This window comes from Equus quagga, chromosome 14 (assembly GCF_021613505.1).
Source record: "Equus quagga isolate Etosha38 chromosome 14, UCLA_HA_Equagga_1.0, whole genome shotgun sequence".
NCBI lineage: Eukaryota > Metazoa > Chordata > Mammalia > Perissodactyla > Equidae > Equus > Equus quagga.
Genome location: NC_060280.1, coordinates 93,786,772 through 93,805,648, shown reverse-complemented (window position 1 = coordinate 93,805,648; position 18,877 = coordinate 93,786,772). Strand labels below are relative to the sequence as shown.

The window sequence follows — 18,877 nt, the reverse complement described above, 5'->3', positions numbered from 1 at the left end:
GAGTTTCACCACAGCCGCCGGGGGTGGCGGGTACAGGGAGAGGAGCTGGCCCGTGTGGAAGCGGGGACACCCTAAGACACCCTAAGTGTCTGCCGGCAGGTCAGCCGGGAACCAGGACCAAGAAGAGGAGGCGGCGGCACTGGGGCGCCCCGTGCAAGTGACGTGAGAAGGAACGGCTGACAGAGAGGACGGCGCCTGGTCTGGGCCACGGGCCCCGGGTCGCCGGTGGCCAGACTGTGGTTAGGATGCACGGCGGACGCCTCCCCCTGCTTTGTGGCAGATCGGCTGCAGATCCTTCCAGCGTGTTCTCCCAGCTCATATCTTCACAAAGCGGACGTCTGTGTGCATGCTGCTGTGCGGCTTGCTGCCCTCTACGGTGGGGCCTGGCCCACCTCGTGTCTGTCCGCCTGGTCCCCCCCATTCTGGGGGTCTCCGCGGTGGCGACGCCTGGCGGCTGCTGGGGTTTACCACTGGGGCTAGGGGCTGAGGAAGGTAGATGGGGCCCTGTGGGGACACCCTGGTCAGCCTGGGAGTGGGCGGGGCAGCGGCAGGAGTGGCCCCAGGGCCCGTTCCGGGGTCGGTGGGGGAGGGTGAGAGTGGGGCCGAGGAGCGGGCAGCTGTGGGAAACTGAGGCCAGGTGAGTTGGAGGATGCCCTTCAACTGGGACCCCTGGGGCCAGGGTGGGGGTTCACTCTAGGGCCAGGCCTGGGGCTCCCCGCCCGTCTCCGTGTGGGGCTGCCCCCGGCCTTGCGCAGACTCACCAGCAGGAAGCCGCTGGAGGAGAGCGTTCCGAGGGGTCTCCCCAGTTCCCGTGACCCCCCATCTGTTGCCACCTCCCTGCCCTCCTTGCCCGTCTGTCCTCGCCCCCCGCTGTCCCCCACGTGACCGTGCCCGCCATGCTGTGTGTGATCCATGTCTGCCCATGACGCTCCCCCGGAATGCTCCCCGCTTCCACCTCGGGTCATTGGGCTGGTTCATGCCGCGGACGTCAGCGGGGCTGGTCACACTCCGGGCGTCGCCCGGGCTCGGGGACGCGGAGTTAGGCAGCTGACAGCAGGAGTGGCAGCGTTAGTGTGAGGGGCTTTAGGGGGGTGCCCCGGGTGGAGCCCCACCCGCCCCCGTCAGAGAGCCCGGCTTCTCCCTGGGGACCGCTCGGTCCTTGGAGGCAGGCTGCACAGGGACCCCAAGTGTGTCTGAATCTTCCCCATCGGGAGGGAGGTCACAGCCAGCACCTGTCAGAAGCGCTGACACTCTGGCCCTGCTTGCTCGGCTGCTGGCTCAGCTGTCCCTGGGAGATGGGAGTGGCCAGGGAGGCCTGGAGCCCACGGCCATGGGGCACCCCCTCCCTGCAGGGCACTGGTGACCGGCCCCCACCCCAGCTCCTGGGCCGTCACCCGCCTGTCGTCTGAAAGCCACTCTGTCCCTTCTGGAAGGCTCCGGACTTCCATTTCCCAGACCCCAGCAGGGCCGGGCGGCCACTGACCTGCAGCCCCCCCACCTTTGTGGCTTTCCTTCCTCCTCTTAACCCCGATTCACTCTCCTTCTTACCAAGAATCCCTAGGGAAGCCTCAGGTGGGGTTCCCATGTGGGGCCGGGGCTGTCGCACCCCTGGGCAGCGCTGGGCGTGGGTGTCCCTGCCCTCCGGCCCCCCTGGAGCCCAACATCAGGATCTGGGTGAGGAGGGGCCGGGGGTGCAGGTCAGCAAGGGAGCCCCGTGGGGGCCGGTCCGCCGAGGCCTTAGAGGAGGCGGCCGGGCGCCAGCAGGTCCCGGAGGAGACCTCGTGACGCTTCCGTTCTAGACAACTTAGTCTGAAGGAAAGCAGACACTGGAGAAAGGCTGAGGAGGACAGGAGGCCCAGTCTAGAGAGGAAGAGGGAGCAGACCAGGAGGCCGGGGCCGCCGTAAGTGACCGTCCCTTCTCGTGCCCCCAGCTCCGACTCGCTGCCGTCCATCAGTCATGCCGTCCGTCCTGCCATCCATCTCCCGCCGCCATTGCACCGCTTGCTGCTGCCCTCCCCTCCCCATCCTCCCAGCCTCCCACCCTCCCCGCCTCCCCTCCACCCCGCCCCCAGCTGCCCGGGCCGTCCCCGTGCCGTCGGGGGGTCTGCTCTGCGGGCGGAGTGCAGGCGGGGGCTTCTCCTCTCCGCTGCGTCCCCCTGTCTGACGGCTCTCCCTCCCCAGGTCCCACCGGAAGCGGAGCCAGCCCAAGAAGCCCAAGTCGGAAGACCCTAAGTCTCCCGGGGAGGGGGCGGCCGGGGCAGCCCTCCTGGAGGAGGCCGGCGGCGCAGCGAAGGAGGAGGCGGAGCCCGAGGAGGAGGACGAGGAGCCCCAGCCGCCTCCGCCGGGCCGGGACGCCGAGGGCTCCGAAGGTCAGTGCCAGCGGGCGGGCGGCCTGCGGGAAGGGCCAGCGGCCCCGGCCCCGGGCGGCTCTTGAAGGACCCGGGGCCACTGCGGGCTTGGCAGGGCGGGCGCTTTGTAACCACGTACTTTCTGGGAGCTGCGAAAAGTTCCTTTTCTCCCAGAAACGGAGGAGGCTGCCCCAGTCCGTCCCGGCTGCCATCACCCAACACCACGGCCCGGGCGGCCTGGACACAGATGCCGGTTCTCCCGGGGCTGGGGCTGGGGTCAGGGATGGGGCCGCGGACCAGCGGCAGACGCCCTGCTCCCTGTGTCAGCCCGGAGGCCCCGCCCCCAGGGCCCCGTCCGCCTTCAGGCCACGCCCCCTCAGGCCACGCCCTCGGGGCCACCCCATGCAGGCCCTGCTGCTGGCCCCATCACCCTGACCTGGGGCTGAGGGTCTGGTAGACATCTGGGGACAACACACACAGCTGTCACCTCCGCCGTGGAAGGGGGCAGCTGCTGTTAGCGGCCAGATGCTGAATGCACCTGCCATGGGGACAGTCCCGAAGTTGTCCCACCCAAACCCCCCTCCACACACCGCCTGCCCAGCCTTGGCCAGGAGGGTGATCTGGGGCCGTTGAGCGCGTCTGGGAAACAGGCCCTTTCCTGCCTGGGGCCCGTTGGGCCGTGGGATATTGATCTGTGAGCATTTTGAAGGTCCTCACGATGACGTTTTGCCATGTTTCTTTTCCTGTTTGGGGGCTGTTTCATTTTCCTAATGTGCAGCTTCAGCCGCTCACAGTGGTGAGAGGTCTGCCTGTGGCAGGTGCTCCCGGTGTGAGGAGGGGCCGGCGCTCGCTGGGGGCTGGGCGGGCCTCGACCTAGTCCCAGGCCCTAGGCCGCCAGAGGGCTCTGCTCGGGGCCTCAGTTTTCCTGTTTGTGGCTGTCTTGGACTGTGAGAGCTCAGCACGGCTCTGCTTGTCTCAGAGTTGTTCAGTCACCAGATGCCCGTGGCTGCTGTCACAGTGGTGTGGCCACAAGGTAACCGCCACGGGGCATAGGCCATTGTGCCCACCCAGGCAGGCACCCTGACGTACCCACGGGTGGGCGCTGAGGGTCCCAACAGGGAGCAGCTGCATGCCTCGGCTGCAGGGTGAGTGTCCCTGAGGGGACCCCAGGAGCTCACGGGTGGTGCCAAGAGCTTCTTGGGTGAATTGTGTGCTGGTGCGTCCCCACTCGGCCCAACACAGCCACACATGGTGGGGCATTATAGAACTGTGCTCTGTGAACACGGAAGGGCCGGACAGACGGGAGGCCAGACAGACAGGAGAGCCCCCTGGTCAGCAACCACAGAGGCCTCATCACCGTCCAGTGCAGGCCTGTTCCCAACAGAGAGAGGGACCCGGGGCCCAGGCCGTGGCGGTGCGGGGGCTCCAGCAGAGACAAGCGTGACACACAGGGGCCAGATCCCACTTATCATGCGCAAGCCCTTCGTGGAAAACACAATTTTCAAGAAGACACACTTAAACAAAGCCACTGGAAAGCAATGCACCGTTGTAAACCTAACAAACGAGAAGAGAGCATCCTGGGGAAACTTGAGAGGCGAGGGGGAGTTGCTGAGGGCGGAGTGGGGTGCACTGGGACACCCCAAGGCGAGGGCTCCCTGCCCCATGTCATCCGTGCCTCTCGCGGCTCCTCTTGGACCCGGGCTGGTTGGGGGTCGACGTCAGTGCGGATGGAGGGAGAAGGGCCGAGGGGCACGGGCGGGAGAGGCGGGCGCTCCTCAGCTGCGGGATGGAGCGAGGCCCCCCACCCACCATGTGGAGGGCGATGAAGCGCCGGCAGCTCAGGGGGGTCCTTGAGGGTCACGGGGGCACGCGCTGAGCCCCATTTATTTAAAGTCCAGGAAACACGCCAAGCCGGACAGCAGGTTTAGGGAGCGTCTGAGGCTGCTCGGGCTGCCGACAAAGTGCGCAGATGGGGCTTCAACAGCAGAGGCTCCCCGTCTCCCGGTTCTGGGGGCCGCAGTCTGAGATGCAGCTGCCAGCCGGGCTGGGTGCTCCTGCGGCCGTGAGGGGCCCTGCCGGCTCCTCTCCTCAGCGTGTGGGTGGCCATCTTCATGCTCACGTGGCTTCCCCATGTGCGCAGCTCAGCCCACACTTCCCTCTTCAGTGAGGACACCGGTCACATTGCGTGAGGGCCCGTAATGACGTCATCTGAGCTCACGACGCTGGCACTGACTCTGCTTCCAAACGAGGCCGCTCTGTGTCACCAGGGGTAGGACTTCAGCACAGGAGATCGAGGGGCTGCGGTCCAGCCCTGAGTGGAGCAGGCTGGCTGCAGTTGAGAGGGGATGCGGCACCCAGGCCGCTCCAGGGCTCCCCCGGGGGGCACGTGGGCGTTCGTGCGCTGTGGTCCTTTGGCCCCTGTCTGCATCGTCCCTGCCCCGGGGTGTAAGACCCACGACTGAGTGCGCGTTCCGTAGGACGAGGCGGGTGGTCGCAGCTTGGGGTGTGGCGGGTGAGCGAGGAGCTCTGTGAAGTGGCCCTCGCACCAGGGGCCTCGAAGCTCGTCAGCAGTGTTTGCGTCTTGACTCTGGAGAACGTGGAGCCACAGGGACAGTAGCAGGAGAGTGCGTGACGTGGTCGTTTGGGTTTCTGGCCCGAGGAGTTGGGAGACGGTGGGGTGTTCCTGGCGGGCTGACAAGGGCTGGTGCAGTGACAGTCCTGTCCCCAGCATGGGCTGACCAGGGTGCGCGGGAGCAAGCTGGCATCTGTGTGGGCTGCCTGAGGTCGCACCGCACAGGGTTGCTGGGGGCATCAGTGACCTCTTGGGGGCGGGGTGACAAACAGGTGGAAATAGGTCGCTGAGATTCGGCGCCCCGGGCCCCCGTCCTCACCTGCCAGCGGGGCTGTCGGAGCACTGAGGGGGAGAGTGCACATCTGCAGGCGCCAGCGCGTGGGGACAAGGTGGCCGAGGGGCCTGCAGCAGGACACTGCTGCCTGTGGGTTTTGGGGGCGAGGAACTTGTTTTCGGCTTAAGGTAGCTTTTCTGTCGGAATAGGGTTGGCTCGTTGGGGCCCAGCCGGGGTGGGGGGCTCCTTGGCTGGCCCTCTCAGACGTGGTGAGAGACGAGGGTTTCAACGGGCCCTCGTGGGGACAGTGGAAAGGATTCCTCGCAACCACCGGCGTCTCTGCTCCCTCGTGAGCAGACGCAAGGCGCGGCCAGCAAGAGCAGACACACTCGTGTGCACCAGCACGTGTGACTCGGTTTACCCACCTGCTTCACAAAGGAGTAACGGCTCTCTTCTCATTAACTAACAGCAGGTCCCATGTCCCCTGAGATAGAACCTGTGACAGAAACAGAGGCCACCGGGAGCGGGAGGTGCCGGGCCCCTGCCCTCCTGGCTGTCCCCTTCTGCGGTCTCATCGAGGCCCTGGGGCAGTCCCCAGAGGGCTTCGGGGCCCGTGCTCCCTGCTGGCCGCACATTGTGTGTCCCTCCAGGGCCGTGGGTTCCTCAGCTCCCCAGGGTACGTGGGCCCCGGGAGGGTGGCCTGGTTCCGGGGGCGGCGTCTCTGCTCAGGGCTGGCAGTGCTCCCCGGCTCCAGACACCCGTCCCTGTGCCCCGACAGAGCCTCGTTCCCGAGGAGCAGGAGTCGAGGGAGCGTCTCGCAGGACTCCGGCCCCTCTAGAGGGGAAGTGGTCCCTTCGGGGCCTCGGAAGTGGCCGCACAGCCCAGAGAGTGCGCGCGCGGTCAGGAGCATCCGTGAGCCGCCCCTTGGGCCGGGCGGGGAGATGACTGAGCGCGTGGAGCGAGTGTGTGCTCAGTCGGGGTGGCAGTGTGCCGTCCGGGAGCAGTGGGGGGTTTAAAGGACTGCTGAGCTTCCCTTAATGCCAGCTGCTGTCCCCACGAGCTCTGCTGCTGCGGAGCATCAGGCGTCAGCGATGGGGTGGGGGCGGCCGTGCGCACCCTGGCGCGCTGGGACAGCGGGCACTCCCTCCTCCTGCGCAGTGTGGCCATCTGACGGGTGCTCACCCCACCCGCAGCTGGGCATGGCTGCTCTCCCTTCTAGCAGCTTGGGAGATGAGGGGTGACCGGGAAGCGCCAGGACCCCAGGACGGCTGCTCCCAACGCAGTGCCGTCCTGCCTCTAGGCGGAGCGGGCAGCCAAGGGCCTCAGACCCCGGCCTCAGCCTCAGGGCCTCAGGGGGCGGGAACAGCCCAGGGGCTCGGGGAGGAGGAGGCCCCGTGGGCGTCCCCCTGGCCATAGAGCCCCCGTGTCAGGTGGCTTTAGGGCAGGACAGCAGAGGCTGGTGCACCCAACAGTGAGCGGAGGGGCTGGGCCAGCGTTTACAAGGGGGCCGCGAGTGACACTCGGGCACGCGTCCCCTGTACAGTCCAGCCCGGCCTTGAGTACATCGGGGTGCACCCTGGCTCCGGATCCACATGGAAGAACATGGTGTGCCCAGGGCGGCCCGGACCGTGGGGACCAGACCGCTGGCCCAGGCTGGGGTGGGGTGGGGCCCCTGAATCAGGCGGCCGCCACACTGCTGCCCGCCCCTTCTCTGGGCAGCATCCCGCAGACCTGAGCCCGGGTCCCAGGCTGCCGGTGCTGTCTGTGCGCTCTCCTGGGGGAACTCGGGCCACGGAGGAGGTGGGGGTCCCTGAGGAACCAGGCAGGCTGACAGAGTCCACTGGGGGGCATTCTTGGCTGTGACTTCCTGTCACCCCTGAAAAAGTGGTGGAACGGCCTCAGCTCCTCCTCTGGGGGACCCTGCCGTCTGCCTGCCTGCCCCTCGGGAGGTGAGCATTTGCAAGCTAGGACCCTCATCCCTTCGTGTGCCCGCCCCCGCTCCCTCGGCCCGGGCAGATGAGGGGTCTGCCAAGCTCCCACAGGTGCAGCCCCCCCGGGCCTGCACCGGGCCCCACGGCAGAGGATGGGGCCGAGACCCCGCTGTCCTTCTGGCCTTGGGCTGGTCCCCTGGCCGGTCCCCTCGGCTTCCCAGAGCCCAGGAGACGTGACGGGGCTGGGACCTGTTCCTGGGGCGAGAGAGTCTCCAGCGGGGGCGGCGATAGGACCCCGTCCTCGGGCCTGGGAGGAGCAGTGCCGTGCGCCCCGTCAGGGAGGGAGGAGCAGAGGGAGGAGCATCGAGCTCCCGTGGGAAACAGGCTGTGCATCTGAAAGCGCGTTTTACGCGGTAGGACGGCGGCTCCTGTGTGCCTCGGCGGGTTCTGTGCTTAGGAGGTGCCGCCCCAGGCTGTCCCCAGCCACTCGTGCGTGGCCCCTGTCACCTCCCGGCCCCTGTGCTGTGCTGAGTGACCCCCCACATCCCCCCCCGATGTCTCCGGGCTGAGGGGCGCCCTTGCTGGGGCCCCGACTCCAGCGTCTGTGGGGCAGGAGCAGTTTTACCTGCAGAGTGTCTGCCATTTGCTCTCCTCGCGGGTCCCTGTTCGTGGGGAGCCAGGGGCACGCAGGGCCCCTCCAGGTGGGGGCGCGGGTGGAGTCCCACCGGGGCCCCAGGTGCCCAGGACCACAGGGGTGTGGGCTAGGGGGGCGAGCACTCCTTCCCTTAGGCTGATGGGCCTCTCAGGCCAAGGACGTGGCCGGGCCAGGGGCCACTGCAGGGCCACAGCGTGCAGGCGGCTGGGGGGGGAGGGCGCCCCGTTCAGGGCCTGGCTCAGGAGGTTGCGCCTGTGGGGTGAGTCACCGTGTGGGCTGTCGGGCGATTGGGCTCCATCCCAGCGCTCAGGGCTGAGGGGTCTGCCGGGAGGGGGTCCTGTCTCCACCCCTCCCCATGGTCAGCGCAGGTCAGGAGCTGATAGAAACCTGGGCCTGTCGGGGGCACCTGCTCCTCATCTGCGGCTGGGAGCAGGGTCACACGTGGACGGGTTTTTAGAGCAAGAAGGAAGACGCGGGTGCCGCATGGCGAGCCAGCTCATCACGCTTCTCGTCGGCCCGGGTTTAGCACCGAGAGCGCCCGCGCCCCTGCCGTCGGTTCCACTGTATCTTCCCAGTGGCTTGGAGAGCCCCAGCCTGTGGAGCACGGGCCCCGAAGCCTCATGAGGACAGTCAGTAGGACCCCCAGCTGGTCCCAGGTTGACCAGGATCCCCCGGTTGTCCCTCCTATGGGATGTCCTGGACCCCTGGGAGCCTGGGCCTGGGCTGGGGCGCCCGTTCCCCAGATGGGCTGGCAGGGCCCATCCCTGCCTGTCGCTCCGCCTGTGGCTGCCGTGACAGTGACCGCAGACGAGTGGCTGGACAACATGCACCTTTGTTCTCCAGTGGTTCTGGGGTCAGGAGCCCCCTCGGGACCCGCTGGGCTGAGATCCAGAGGCTCAGGGGGGAGCATGTCCCGCCTTGTCCAGCTTCTAGAAGCTCCTGCATCCTGGGTTTGGGCCCCTTCTCCATCATCACAGCCAGCACACAGCATCGCTTTGGCCCCTGGTCCCTGGTCAGCTCTCCAGCCACAGCTGGGGACGGTCCTCTGCTTCTCAGCACCCCTGTGAGCACCCCGGGTTCCCCCGGAGCATCGCCCGCCCCGAGATCCTCCACGGTCGCGGGTCCCCGAGCTGGGACATGGCTGCTGCCAAGTGGTCACCGTCTGTTTTGTCCGTTGGCTGCACACCCATCCCGGCCCCAATTAAGATGCTGCTGAAGCCACGCCTCCTGCCATCCCCACCGACCCCCGTCAGGAAGTCCCCACGCCGGCCTCAGGGGACCGGCTTCCGGGCCCTGCCGGCCCATCTGGCTCTCGTGTTCTGCTCAAGTGACTGCTCCTTGCTGACTTGCTGGTGGAGCTCTCGCTTTTCAAGAAGCCTGCGGGTTGCGTGTGTTTGCTGTAGAAATGGACAGAGCTCAGAAACCGGGGAGAAAGCCGACGAGGCCGGCTCTGCCTCCGCTCCCCGCCCCGGGGAAGGGCGCTCAGGGCGGCCCCCAGGCTCTGACCTCCTCCGGGCAGATCTCCGAGCGCCTGTGGGGACTGCCCCAGGCCCCGGGGCTGGTCTCTGGCCTCCAGGCGGGGGGTCAGGCAGCGGACTGAACTTGCCTGTGGCCCCTCGACCACCTGGCCAGGGGCTCACGGGAGGGCAAGTGGCCGCCGGCCTCTCGGGTGACCGGCCTCTCCTCTCTGCCCGCAGAGGACGGCAGGGGCAAGCCGCGGCCGGCCAAGGCCAAGGGCGACCGGAAGAAGAAGAGCCCCAGCGCCCTGCAGGCCCCCCACCCGCTCCTGCCCCCGCGGCTGCCCCCCGCCGCCCACTTCCCCTCCGAGGAGGCGCCGCGGCTGGAGTCCCCGCTGCTGGCCCCCGGCCCTGCGGCCGCCGAGGGGAGCCCCCCGCCACCGCCCCTCAACGTCGTGCCCCCTGAGGCACCCAGCGGCGAGGAGCCGGAGGTGAAGCCGCGCCCCATTATCCCCATGCTCTATGTGGTGCCGCGGCCCGGCGCGGCCGCGTGTGACGGGGGCCGCGTGTCCTGCCAGCAGGCCTCCGAGCTCGCCACCCCGAAGGTCCCCTCCTGGAAGGAGCAGGCGGCCCCCATGGAGCTGACGGGGCCCGAGGACGAGAGCGGAGCCCGCGAGGGGCAGGTGGGCCCAGCGAGGGTCCCCAGGGCCAGGGTGGGGGGGCCCCACCTGCTGCTGTGCGCTGGCCACGGCTCTGCTCGTCCGGAGGCCAGCGGCTGCGTGTGGTTGACAAACCACAGAGGCTCCCGACGGGAAACTGAGGCACGCTTGGCCAGGCATTGCCCCTGGCAGGTCTGGCTGTGCCCGCTCCTGGAGCCGGCCCCCACGGAGGCGCCCCGTCCTGTGTTGTAGGTGCCGTCGACATTCTCCAAGTTGAAGATGGAGGTGAAGAAGAGCCGGCGCCACCCCCTGGGCAAGCCACCCACCCGCTCCCCGCTGTCGGTGGTGAAGCAGGAGGCCTCGAGCGACGAGGGTGAGCGAGGGGCCCGTCCCCGCCCTGCTTGGCCGGGCTGTGTGTACTCATCCCCTGTCCCCGGCGCCTCTCCTCCCTGGCCTCGTGCAGCCGCCAGCCCCGCCTGGTTGCTCCCTCCACCACGGGCCGAGGCCAGGCCCTCGGTGTCTGTCCCCGACTGCCTGGCCCTCAGGCCCAGCCCCCCGCACACAGCCGTCGGACCCTCTCCCCACGTGCCGTGGGACCAAGCTGCCCTGTGCGGCTCCCCAGAGTCAGGCCCCGGCCGCCCACAGACCGCCCGAGGTCCTCCCCCCTCCCCCCGCCCTGGTTCGCTGTTTTCCACTTTGGGGCTCTTGGTCGCGCTGGGCCCAGGAACCTAAAGGTCCAACGTGGCCTGTGAGGGGACGGCTGCAGCCCATCCGGGCTCAAACCCCAGCCCACCACCCAGAGCCCGGGACCATGGGCACCATTTACCTTTGTGTGACTCAGTTTCCCCATCTGTTTTGTGGGGCTGCCAGCCCTCCGAGGGGTCCTGCCAGGACAGCACACAGAACCGATGCCTGAGTCGTGAGGCGTGTGGCCTGGTGCTGGGCGCACGGCAGGCTCTGGGATGCTGAGGCCGGGTTGTCACATTTGTGGCTGTTGTTGCCTTTGACCCCACGCCCTCGGCATAACCTCTGCCCCTCATCGTCTTGTGAAAACTGACCAGATGTTGTTCCTGCCAGACGCTCCTTCCCCTGGGCTCAGGCTGGCTCCCCCACCCCAGCGCAGCCACGTGGCCTGTGCGCTCGGTCTCTGCTCACCCCCTGCCATGGGCGAGGGTCATGCCTTGTCCTCTCATGGCCTCGGGGTCTGGGCGCCTGGCACAGAGCAGCGGGCCGAGGAGCAGAGGACACTCCTGTGTCCGGGGCTGGCCTGTCCGGTGTGAGCAGCCCGGCAGGGCAGCTGCGCCCCAGGTGGAGGTGTGAGAAACGGCCTCGGAGCCGGAGGACCGCAGAGCCGCACTGCCCGGTTGCAGTGATGGCCGGGACCTCGGCCACAAGCACCCGTTTCTCAGGGCCGGAGTTCCCCCTGTGTCCTCGGGAAACAGCACTGGGGCGTCAGGGTGTTGGGCACAGCTGGCTGGGGGCAGAGGCCGCCCTGTGACAGGCGACGAGCGGGAGTGGGGAGACGTCTGTTAGCAGTCTCCATCTTGCTGGGCCCTCGGGTGACGCTGCCCCTTTCTGACCCCCAGCCTCGTTCCTCTCTCAGCTCCTGTGAGCTCGGGGTCTCTGCGCCTGCCCCGCCAGGGCCTGGCCCACCCCCCAACCCTGTCTCCTCCCAGACGGGACCAGGGCCCCCGAGCAGGGTGGCGGGGGCCTCTGTGCAGGAGGCTCGGGGGCCGCCAAGTGGGGACCCTGGCACCGCGGCTGCTCGTGGCAGCAAACACGTGGGGTGCGGGCGTGGGTCCCTGGCGCTGCCCCCCCCCCCCCGCCCTTCCTCCAGAAGCGCTCCCTTTCTCCGGAGAGGACGACGTGAGTGATCCCGAGGCCCTGCGCGCGCCGCTGGCCCTGCAGTGGAAGAGCAAGGCAGCCAGCTTCCAGGCCGAGCGCAAGTTCAACGCGGCCGCCGCCCTGGCCGAGCCCTACTGCGCCATCTGCACCCTTTTCTACCCCTACAGCCAGGTGCGCGGGCCGGGCCAGCGCCATCGAGGGGCGCTGGGGACCAGGGGGCGGGGGTGCTGGTTCTGAGTTTTACTGGAGTGTAACTTATCGACACAAAAGTGGGGCAGTCTGCAGGGAGGGGCCCACGTGGAGGCCTCATGGGCCACTGTCCTCGGAGGGCTCAGCCGGGCCGTGGGCAGGTGGCTGGGGGCCTGGGGAGGGGGCAGGTGGCATGAATGACCCGAGGCCCAACCAGCGTGGCCCGGCTGGGACACCGACACTGTGAGCCGGCTTTGCTCCCTTCTCTTCATCGGATTGGGTCTGGGGGCCCAGGGAGGACTGGTGCAGCCATCATGGGGTGCACGTGGGAGGTGGGGAGGACGCTCCACATGAGTGCACAGATGACAGGGCGTCAGGTGACAGTCAGGACCCTGAGGACCCGCAGCAGGTGGAGGGCTGGGGCTGCCTCGCGGGGCAGCCAGGTCCTGAGGTCTGAGCTCTAGGCTGCGGGGACGGCGCCCCAGGCAGGACGGTGTCGGGTCTGGGCGTGGAAGGCAGAGCGAGGTGGCTGTGTGGCTGGAGGGGAGCGAGGGACAGTGGGGACCAGAGGGCTGGGGCGGCAGGCGGTGGCAGGGTGCGTCCGGCTGTGACCCCATGGGGTTTCAGTGGGGGCGGGCCAGGGTCTGCGTGTTGGAGGATCTCTCGGGGGCCCAGAGCGGGTGGGGGCTGGGGGGAGACCCCGGGGCGGTGCAGGGTCCCGGCCGAGGCGCGGGGTGGAGGCCGCGTGGGGCGGCAGGTCCGGCAACGATGGTGGCCTTCTTCTGCAGTCCCTGCAGACGGACAAGGAGGCCATTTCCGCCTCCCTCGGGGAGGGCCCCTCGGCCGCGCCACCTTCCAAAAGCGGCCAGAAGACTCGGCCGCTCATCCCGGAGATGTGCTTCACGTCCGGCGGCGAGAACACGGAGCCGCTCCCCGCCAACTCCTACATCGGCGACGACGGCACGAGCCCGCTCATCACCTGCGCCAAGTGCTGCCTGCAGGTCCACGCCAGTGAGTCCAGGCCGGCGCGGGGCCTTCTGGAGAGTTCCCCCGGGGCCGGCCCTCCCCTCCGGGGCTTGGGAGGTGGCGGGAGAGACGAGGTGCCCGTCAGGCACCACGATGCTTTTAAAGTCTGCGCCGTGGGGCCCGAGTTGGAATTGATGGCAAAGCCGAGCTTCTGGAACGGTCCAGAGTCTGATTTATCTCTGCCATCGCCACCCCCTCTCCCACATCCTGAGGCCGAGGCAGGAGGATGGATGTCGGCCCCTCTCTCGGGCGGGAGGGGGCGGCGAATGGGAGATGGAGGCAGGACAGGGCGGGCGCTCTCTGGAGCTGGTTAAGGTTGTGCACGCAGGGAGGCGCCGTGGCTCTCTGGCCGGCTCCCCCTGCCCCGCCGAGGCCGGCCCCAGCTCCTTCTCTCTGGCTGGGAGTGTCCACTCCGAGTGCTGGGCCTGGACGTGAGCCATGCTCCTGCGCAGGCAAGGCCCCGGGGACGGCTGCCGCCGAGCCCACCGCCCGCCACTCTGGGGACCACCCCGGGGGAGATGCCTGGCTCCCGGACCCGGGGAAGCAGAGGGCTCAGCACAGGCTCCTCCTGGAGACCTGGAGCTTTAGAGGGGGGACCCTCACATCCCCCAGGAGCTAGGACGCGCCCTCAGGGACAGAGCAGGGTGCGGGCCCTTGACCATCTACTGCCCTGCTCTCCCTGTGCTTCCTCAGGGACCCTCAGCACCTGGCCACTGTCCACTCCAGCCAGGGGGGCCCCAGCTGGCCGAGGGTCCTGCAGTCCTGCCAAGCCATGACCCCAGACCCAGAGCCCCCGCCATGGGCTCAGGAGTAGCCGCTCCGCCAGAGCACTGGATGGCCGCTCTGCCCTCTGGGCCCCGTGTCTGGCAGCCCTGTGGCATTTCCAGGGTCTCGGCTCTGCAGAGCCTGGCGGGCCGTCTGGACTGGGGGCGGCGAGGGGCCTGGGCTGAGCAGACCCATGGGGGCTCCCACGAGGGGCCGCTCTCCTCGCCACATCTGTTTCCAGGCCCTTCTCCCGCTCCACATGTGGTGGCCTGGAGGGAGGTAGGGGGTGGTGGGCGCCGATGCCCTCAGTGCTACCGCCCATCTCCAGAAGGCCCCATCCGCTCAGTGTGCTAGCAGCCTCCAGGACAGGCGCCAGCCCCTGGTCCCAGCCACCCCCGCTGTCTTCCAGGTTGTTACGGCATCCGCCCCGAGCTGGTCAACGAGGGCTGGACATGCTCCCGGTGTGCGGCACACGCCTGGACTGCGGTAACTCGCCCTGGGCTGGCGGCCTCGCGCCCGGTCTCCGCCTCGGCAGGGAGGGTGGCGGCCTCAAGTGTGAGGGCCGGGCAGGCGAGTGAGTGGCCCTCATGCACTGTCTGTCCCGCAGGAGTGCTGTCTGTGCAACCTCCGGGGCGGCGCCCTGCAGATGACGACCGACAGGAGGTGGGTGCAGGGGCGTCTGCGGGCCCCCAGTCCCGGGGGGCGGGACCAGGAGGAGCAAACGAGCACCCGGACCATCCCTTACCATCCCCAAGTCCTGACCAGCTGGCAGCAGCATCATGGAGGGGGGCAGTGAGATGACTGGGGGTGTTGCACCGTGACCCCTGACCCTACCCGCTCCCCCCAGGTGGATCCACGTGATCTGCGCCATCGCCGTCCCCGAAGCGCGGTTCCTGAACGTGATGGAGCGCCACCCCGTGGACATCAGCGGCATCCCCGAGCAGCGGTGGAAGCTGGTAGGCCCCGTGCCTGGGCCTGCGGGTGGAGGGCGCGCCGCCATGGCGTTCGGTTTGGGCAAACCCGTTAGGTTCTGCCTAGAGGCGCAGGTGCAGGGTCACAAGCACGGAGGTGCCAGGAGGGCGGGTCCCCGGGCGCTATGGCCCGGCCCCCGTCTGGTGCAGACGCGGCCTCCCACGGTCCAGCAACAGGTGCGGTTTCCAGCTTCTCCAGGAGCCGGAGCCGCATGTGCTCCGCCCTGTTCTCTCCTCGCCTGACTCGCTCCTCCTTTGGTTTTAAAATCATGGTAAAAACGCTTAACAGGAGAGCTTCCCTCTGCACAGAGCTCAGTGCAGGTGCCACGGGCGCGAGGTTGCCCGCCCGGCTCTAGAATGCGTTGGTCTTGCGGGACTGACGTGGGATGCTGTGGACCAGCATCTCCCATGTCCTGCCCGGTCCCCGCAGACGCCCCTCGACCTGCTTCCACGGGCTCGACAGCGTGGGTGGGGCCTCGAAGCGGGCGTCCTGTGTCTGGTCCCCCTGAGCCTTGTGCCCTGGGGCCCGGCTGTGGCGTCGTGAGTGCCAGGCCTCCTTTCTCGAGCCCCTCGCTGCCCCCTGGTGTTGACACCACATCTCCTGTGTCTTCTCGTCCGTCGTGGACACTGGGGTGGTTTCCGCGTCCGGGCTGCTATGCACATGTGCCAACATCCCTTCCATGTCCTGTTTCTGTTTCTCGGGGACGCGCCCAGCGGTGGGATGGCTGCATCGTGTGGAGCCCCCACCCTGTTCTCCACGGGGCCGCACCGGTCGCACTCCCACCGGCCGGGCGCCAGGCTTCCCGTTCTCCCCGTCCTCGCCCACGCTTGTCCTCTCTCGTCTTCTTGGCGACAGCCGTTCTGGCGGGCGTGGGTGGCCCCTCACGTGCATTTCCTGACAATAGCGGTATTGAGCGCCTATTTCGTGTGCCCGTGGCCACGCGTGTGTCTTCTGTAGAGAAGTTTCCCTTTGAGCCCTTCGCGCATTTGTGCACCCGGTTGTATTTTCACTGCTGAGTCATCGGAGTTCCCAACTGGCCCCTCTTCATGTGCATTCAGCTTCCCGCTCTGATGAGCGAGCGCTGGCCTGGGACGGGATGCTCTCTGACGACGGTCACCCCTGGGGGACCTTCAGGGGCAGCAGGCGGGGTGTGGCCGTGAGCGAGTGCTGGCTTCCATTCCCAGCTCGGCCATCAGCCAGCTGTGTGACTCCAAAGACCTTCCTTGACCTATCTGTGCCTCAGCTTTCCCATCTGTAGAATGGGCTGCTAACAGCCCCTGCTCGGCGACCGTTGACGGGCCTCACGTCCGGCGCTGATCCTGCCGTCTGTGCACCGGGCCCGCCCTCGAGTCGGCAGTGTTGTGACTTTGTGGGCGGCCTTGCTGGGCATGTGTCCCCACTAAGGGACGCAGGAGTGGTGGCCCTGAGGGGACACGTCAAATGGCACTGGGGGCTGGCCTTGGGCTGGGGCCCCCAACAGCATCCCGGTGCTTTGTCTGATGGGTCATTTCCCAGGCAGCCCTGGGTGTTGACGCCCCTCCAGGCCCCCGCGGGCGGGAGGCAGAGAAATCGGGCTGCGGGCAGTGGATCCGGGCCAGGTGATTAGGGGACCGCGGCCGCCTCATCATTCGGGCGGAGTGACGTCCGCGCGGCCGACCGATGTGCCCCCAGATGCTTTATGGATCGCCTGACATTTGCAGCGCGGCCTCTTCGTTACCAGCGCGTGTAATGAGGAATTAAAGTCCTCCACAGGAGGCGGCCTTGACTGCCTGACGGAGCGCGCACGGCGCTTAACCCCTGCGTGCCCAGCCGCCTGCCCGCATTCCCGGGCCGCAGGATCAGGGACCGTCACTCCTGGTCATCCGTCCATCCGTCTGGCCCCCGGCTCTGGGTGCCTGGGGGCCCCTGGGGAGTGGGGGCTGGCCCAGCCCATCCCATGGCCTGAGCCCAGGGTAGCCAGGTTCTGGGCCATGCCCTCGCGCCCTCACCGGGCTGAGATAGTCCCTGGAGGAGCCGTGAGGTCTGGGGGGCCTGGGTGGAGGGGCAGCTCCTGGGGCCCTGGAGGCTCGGCCGGTGGGCGGGTGGCATGAGCTCTGTGCTCTCTGTGCGCCCTCCTGAGGTTTGGGGACCATCAGGGCCTGGGGGGGGGGGGGGCGGGGGGCAGGCTCAGGCCTCCCCGGACCACCACTCTCCCCAGACCCCTGCAGCCCACCCTGTCCCCCTTCTCAGCCCTGAGGCCACAGATGAGGGTGGCCCAGCCAGGCCCTTACGGCGGCCCCCTGCGCAGTCCTGACACGCGGCGGCCGTGGGGGCCTGGCCCATATCTTCGTGACTCGGACACTCAAAATAAGGAGATATCACCTGGGCAGCAACGACCGTGCTGCCATCAGACCCGGGCGTGGGTTTCTCCTGGGCATTGGCCGTGGGGTCGTGGCTGGGCTCTCCTGGGCCCTGGACGCCCTCGGGTGACATAGTGACATGTGCATGATTGCTCAGCACCCACTGGCCGAGGCTGGACCTCTCCCCAGGCTGGTGCCGCCTCCCGCTCCCCGAGGAGCCCGCGGCCCGGACTGGAGGCTTACTGCGCGGGGAGCGTGCGTGTCAGCCTGTCCCCGGCGGCCGTGGGATGAGTCGGTATTGACAGGTTAATCATGAGATCTCATCGCCATCGATCGCCTGGCGCCTCTGCCGCGGGGCTGCCTGGCTCGTGAACACGGTTGCCAGTGATGGAGGCCCTAGTTAATCACAGCCGGCCGGGGCCTGGGTGCTCCAAGGGCCGCGCGGGCAGGTCTGGGGGCATTCCCACGGTGCCCGCCCACACATGCCGCTCCTCCTGGGGGGCTGCCATGCAGGGCATATCATTCAAGGTTAAGATAAAATTCCCCATTGTAACCATTTTATCTTTATTTTTATTTATTTTTTCTGAGAAAGACTGGCCCTGAGCTAACATCCGTGCCCATCTTCCCCTACTTTGTATGTGGGACGCTGCCACAGCATGGCTTGCTCAGCGGTGTCTAGGTCCACACCCGGGATCCGAGCCCTCGAACCCTGGGCTGCTGAAGTGGAGCATGCGAACTTAACTGCTGTGCCACTGGGCCGGCCCCCATTGTAACCAACTTAAAGTGGACAATTCACTGGTTTTTAGGATGTTCACAGACTTAGTCAGCCATTATCTTTAATTCCAGAGCATTCCATCACCACAAAACAGTCCTGTCCCCATCAGCAGTCCCCCCACCTCCTCCCCAGTCCCTGGCCCCCACAAGCCTGCTATCTGTGGATCGGCCTGTTCTGGACGTTTCCCATCCATGGGATCGCATGCCGTGTGTCCTTCTGTGTCTGCTTCTCTCCCTGAGCGTCGTGTGTGTAGGTGCGTCCTTGTGCAGCTGTGTCAGGGCCCCACTCCTCTTCACGGCTGCGTCGTATTCCAGTGTGTGGCTCTCTGGTGCCTGCTGCAGGCAGCCATGCAGGGGGGCGGGTGGAGAAGCCCCCAGAAGTGCTCCAGGGACCCCACTGCAGGCGGGTTGGTGGGCCTGGAGGGCCCTGCCGGGGCTGGTTTGGGGGGCTGTCCGCCGCGGTCAAGACTCTGGCCAGGCACAGCTCCGGGCTTTTCCCAGGCTCCCTCCGTCCACGGCTGGGCTGCCAGGCCGGTTCCAGCCCTGGGTCTCAGCCCGACCCAGGAGACAGTCCTGGGGGCCCGGTAGACGGGCTTCCAGCCCCAGGGGTCACAGGCGCGCTGAGCCCCTGTCCCCTGCACCCCCAGAAATGCGTGTACTGCCGGAAGCGGATGAGGAAGCTGTCGGGCGCCTGCATCCAGTGCTCCTGTGAGCACTGCTCCACCTCCTTCCACGTGACCTGCGCGCACGCCGCTGGGGTGCTCATGGAGCCGGACGACTGGCCCTACGTCGTGTCCATCACCTGCTTCAAGCACAAGTCGGGGCCGCACACGGTGAGCGCCCGCGCCAGTGCCCGCCCCAGCCCCCCCCCCACCGCGTGATCAGGCCCCGCCCCGCGCTCACAGCCCCGCCCCGCCCCCTGTGTGCTCAGGCCCCGCCCCCTGCGTGCTCAGGCCCCGCCCCGCGCTCACGGCCCCGCCCCCGCGCTCACAGCCCCGCCCCCGCCCCCTGCGTGCTCAGGCCCCGCCCCCTGCGTGCTCAGGCCCCGCCCCGCGCTCACGGCCCCGCCCC

The 18,877-nt window shown here is 68.0% G+C and overlaps 1 protein-coding gene across 6 annotated transcripts in view; it reads left to right on the top strand.

Moving 5' to 3' along the window:
* KDM4B (lysine demethylase 4B) overlaps positions 1-18,877 on the top strand; it is a 103,496-nt gene that overhangs the window by 80,248 nt on the left and 4,371 nt on the right. For 2 of the 6 annotated variants that reach the window (XM_046685150.1, XM_046685154.1), the window contains 10 exons: positions 1,800-1,901; positions 2,182-2,369; positions 9,478-9,920; positions 10,149-10,269; positions 11,734-11,912; positions 12,719-12,941; positions 14,131-14,207; positions 14,329-14,384; positions 14,569-14,677; positions 18,454-18,639. In XM_046685150.1, the coding sequence (XP_046541106.1) occupies positions 1,800-1,901; positions 2,182-2,369; positions 9,478-9,920; positions 10,149-10,269; positions 11,734-11,912; positions 12,719-12,941; positions 14,131-14,207; positions 14,329-14,384; positions 14,569-14,677; positions 18,454-18,639 (1,684 nt within the window). The remainder of the gene's footprint in view (positions 1-1,799; positions 1,902-2,181; positions 2,370-9,477; positions 9,921-10,148; positions 10,270-11,733; positions 11,913-12,718; positions 12,942-14,130; positions 14,208-14,328; positions 14,385-14,568; positions 14,678-18,453; positions 18,640-18,877) is intronic. The other 4 variants (XM_046685155.1, XM_046685153.1, XM_046685152.1 and 1 more) reach the window with 3 other exon arrangements.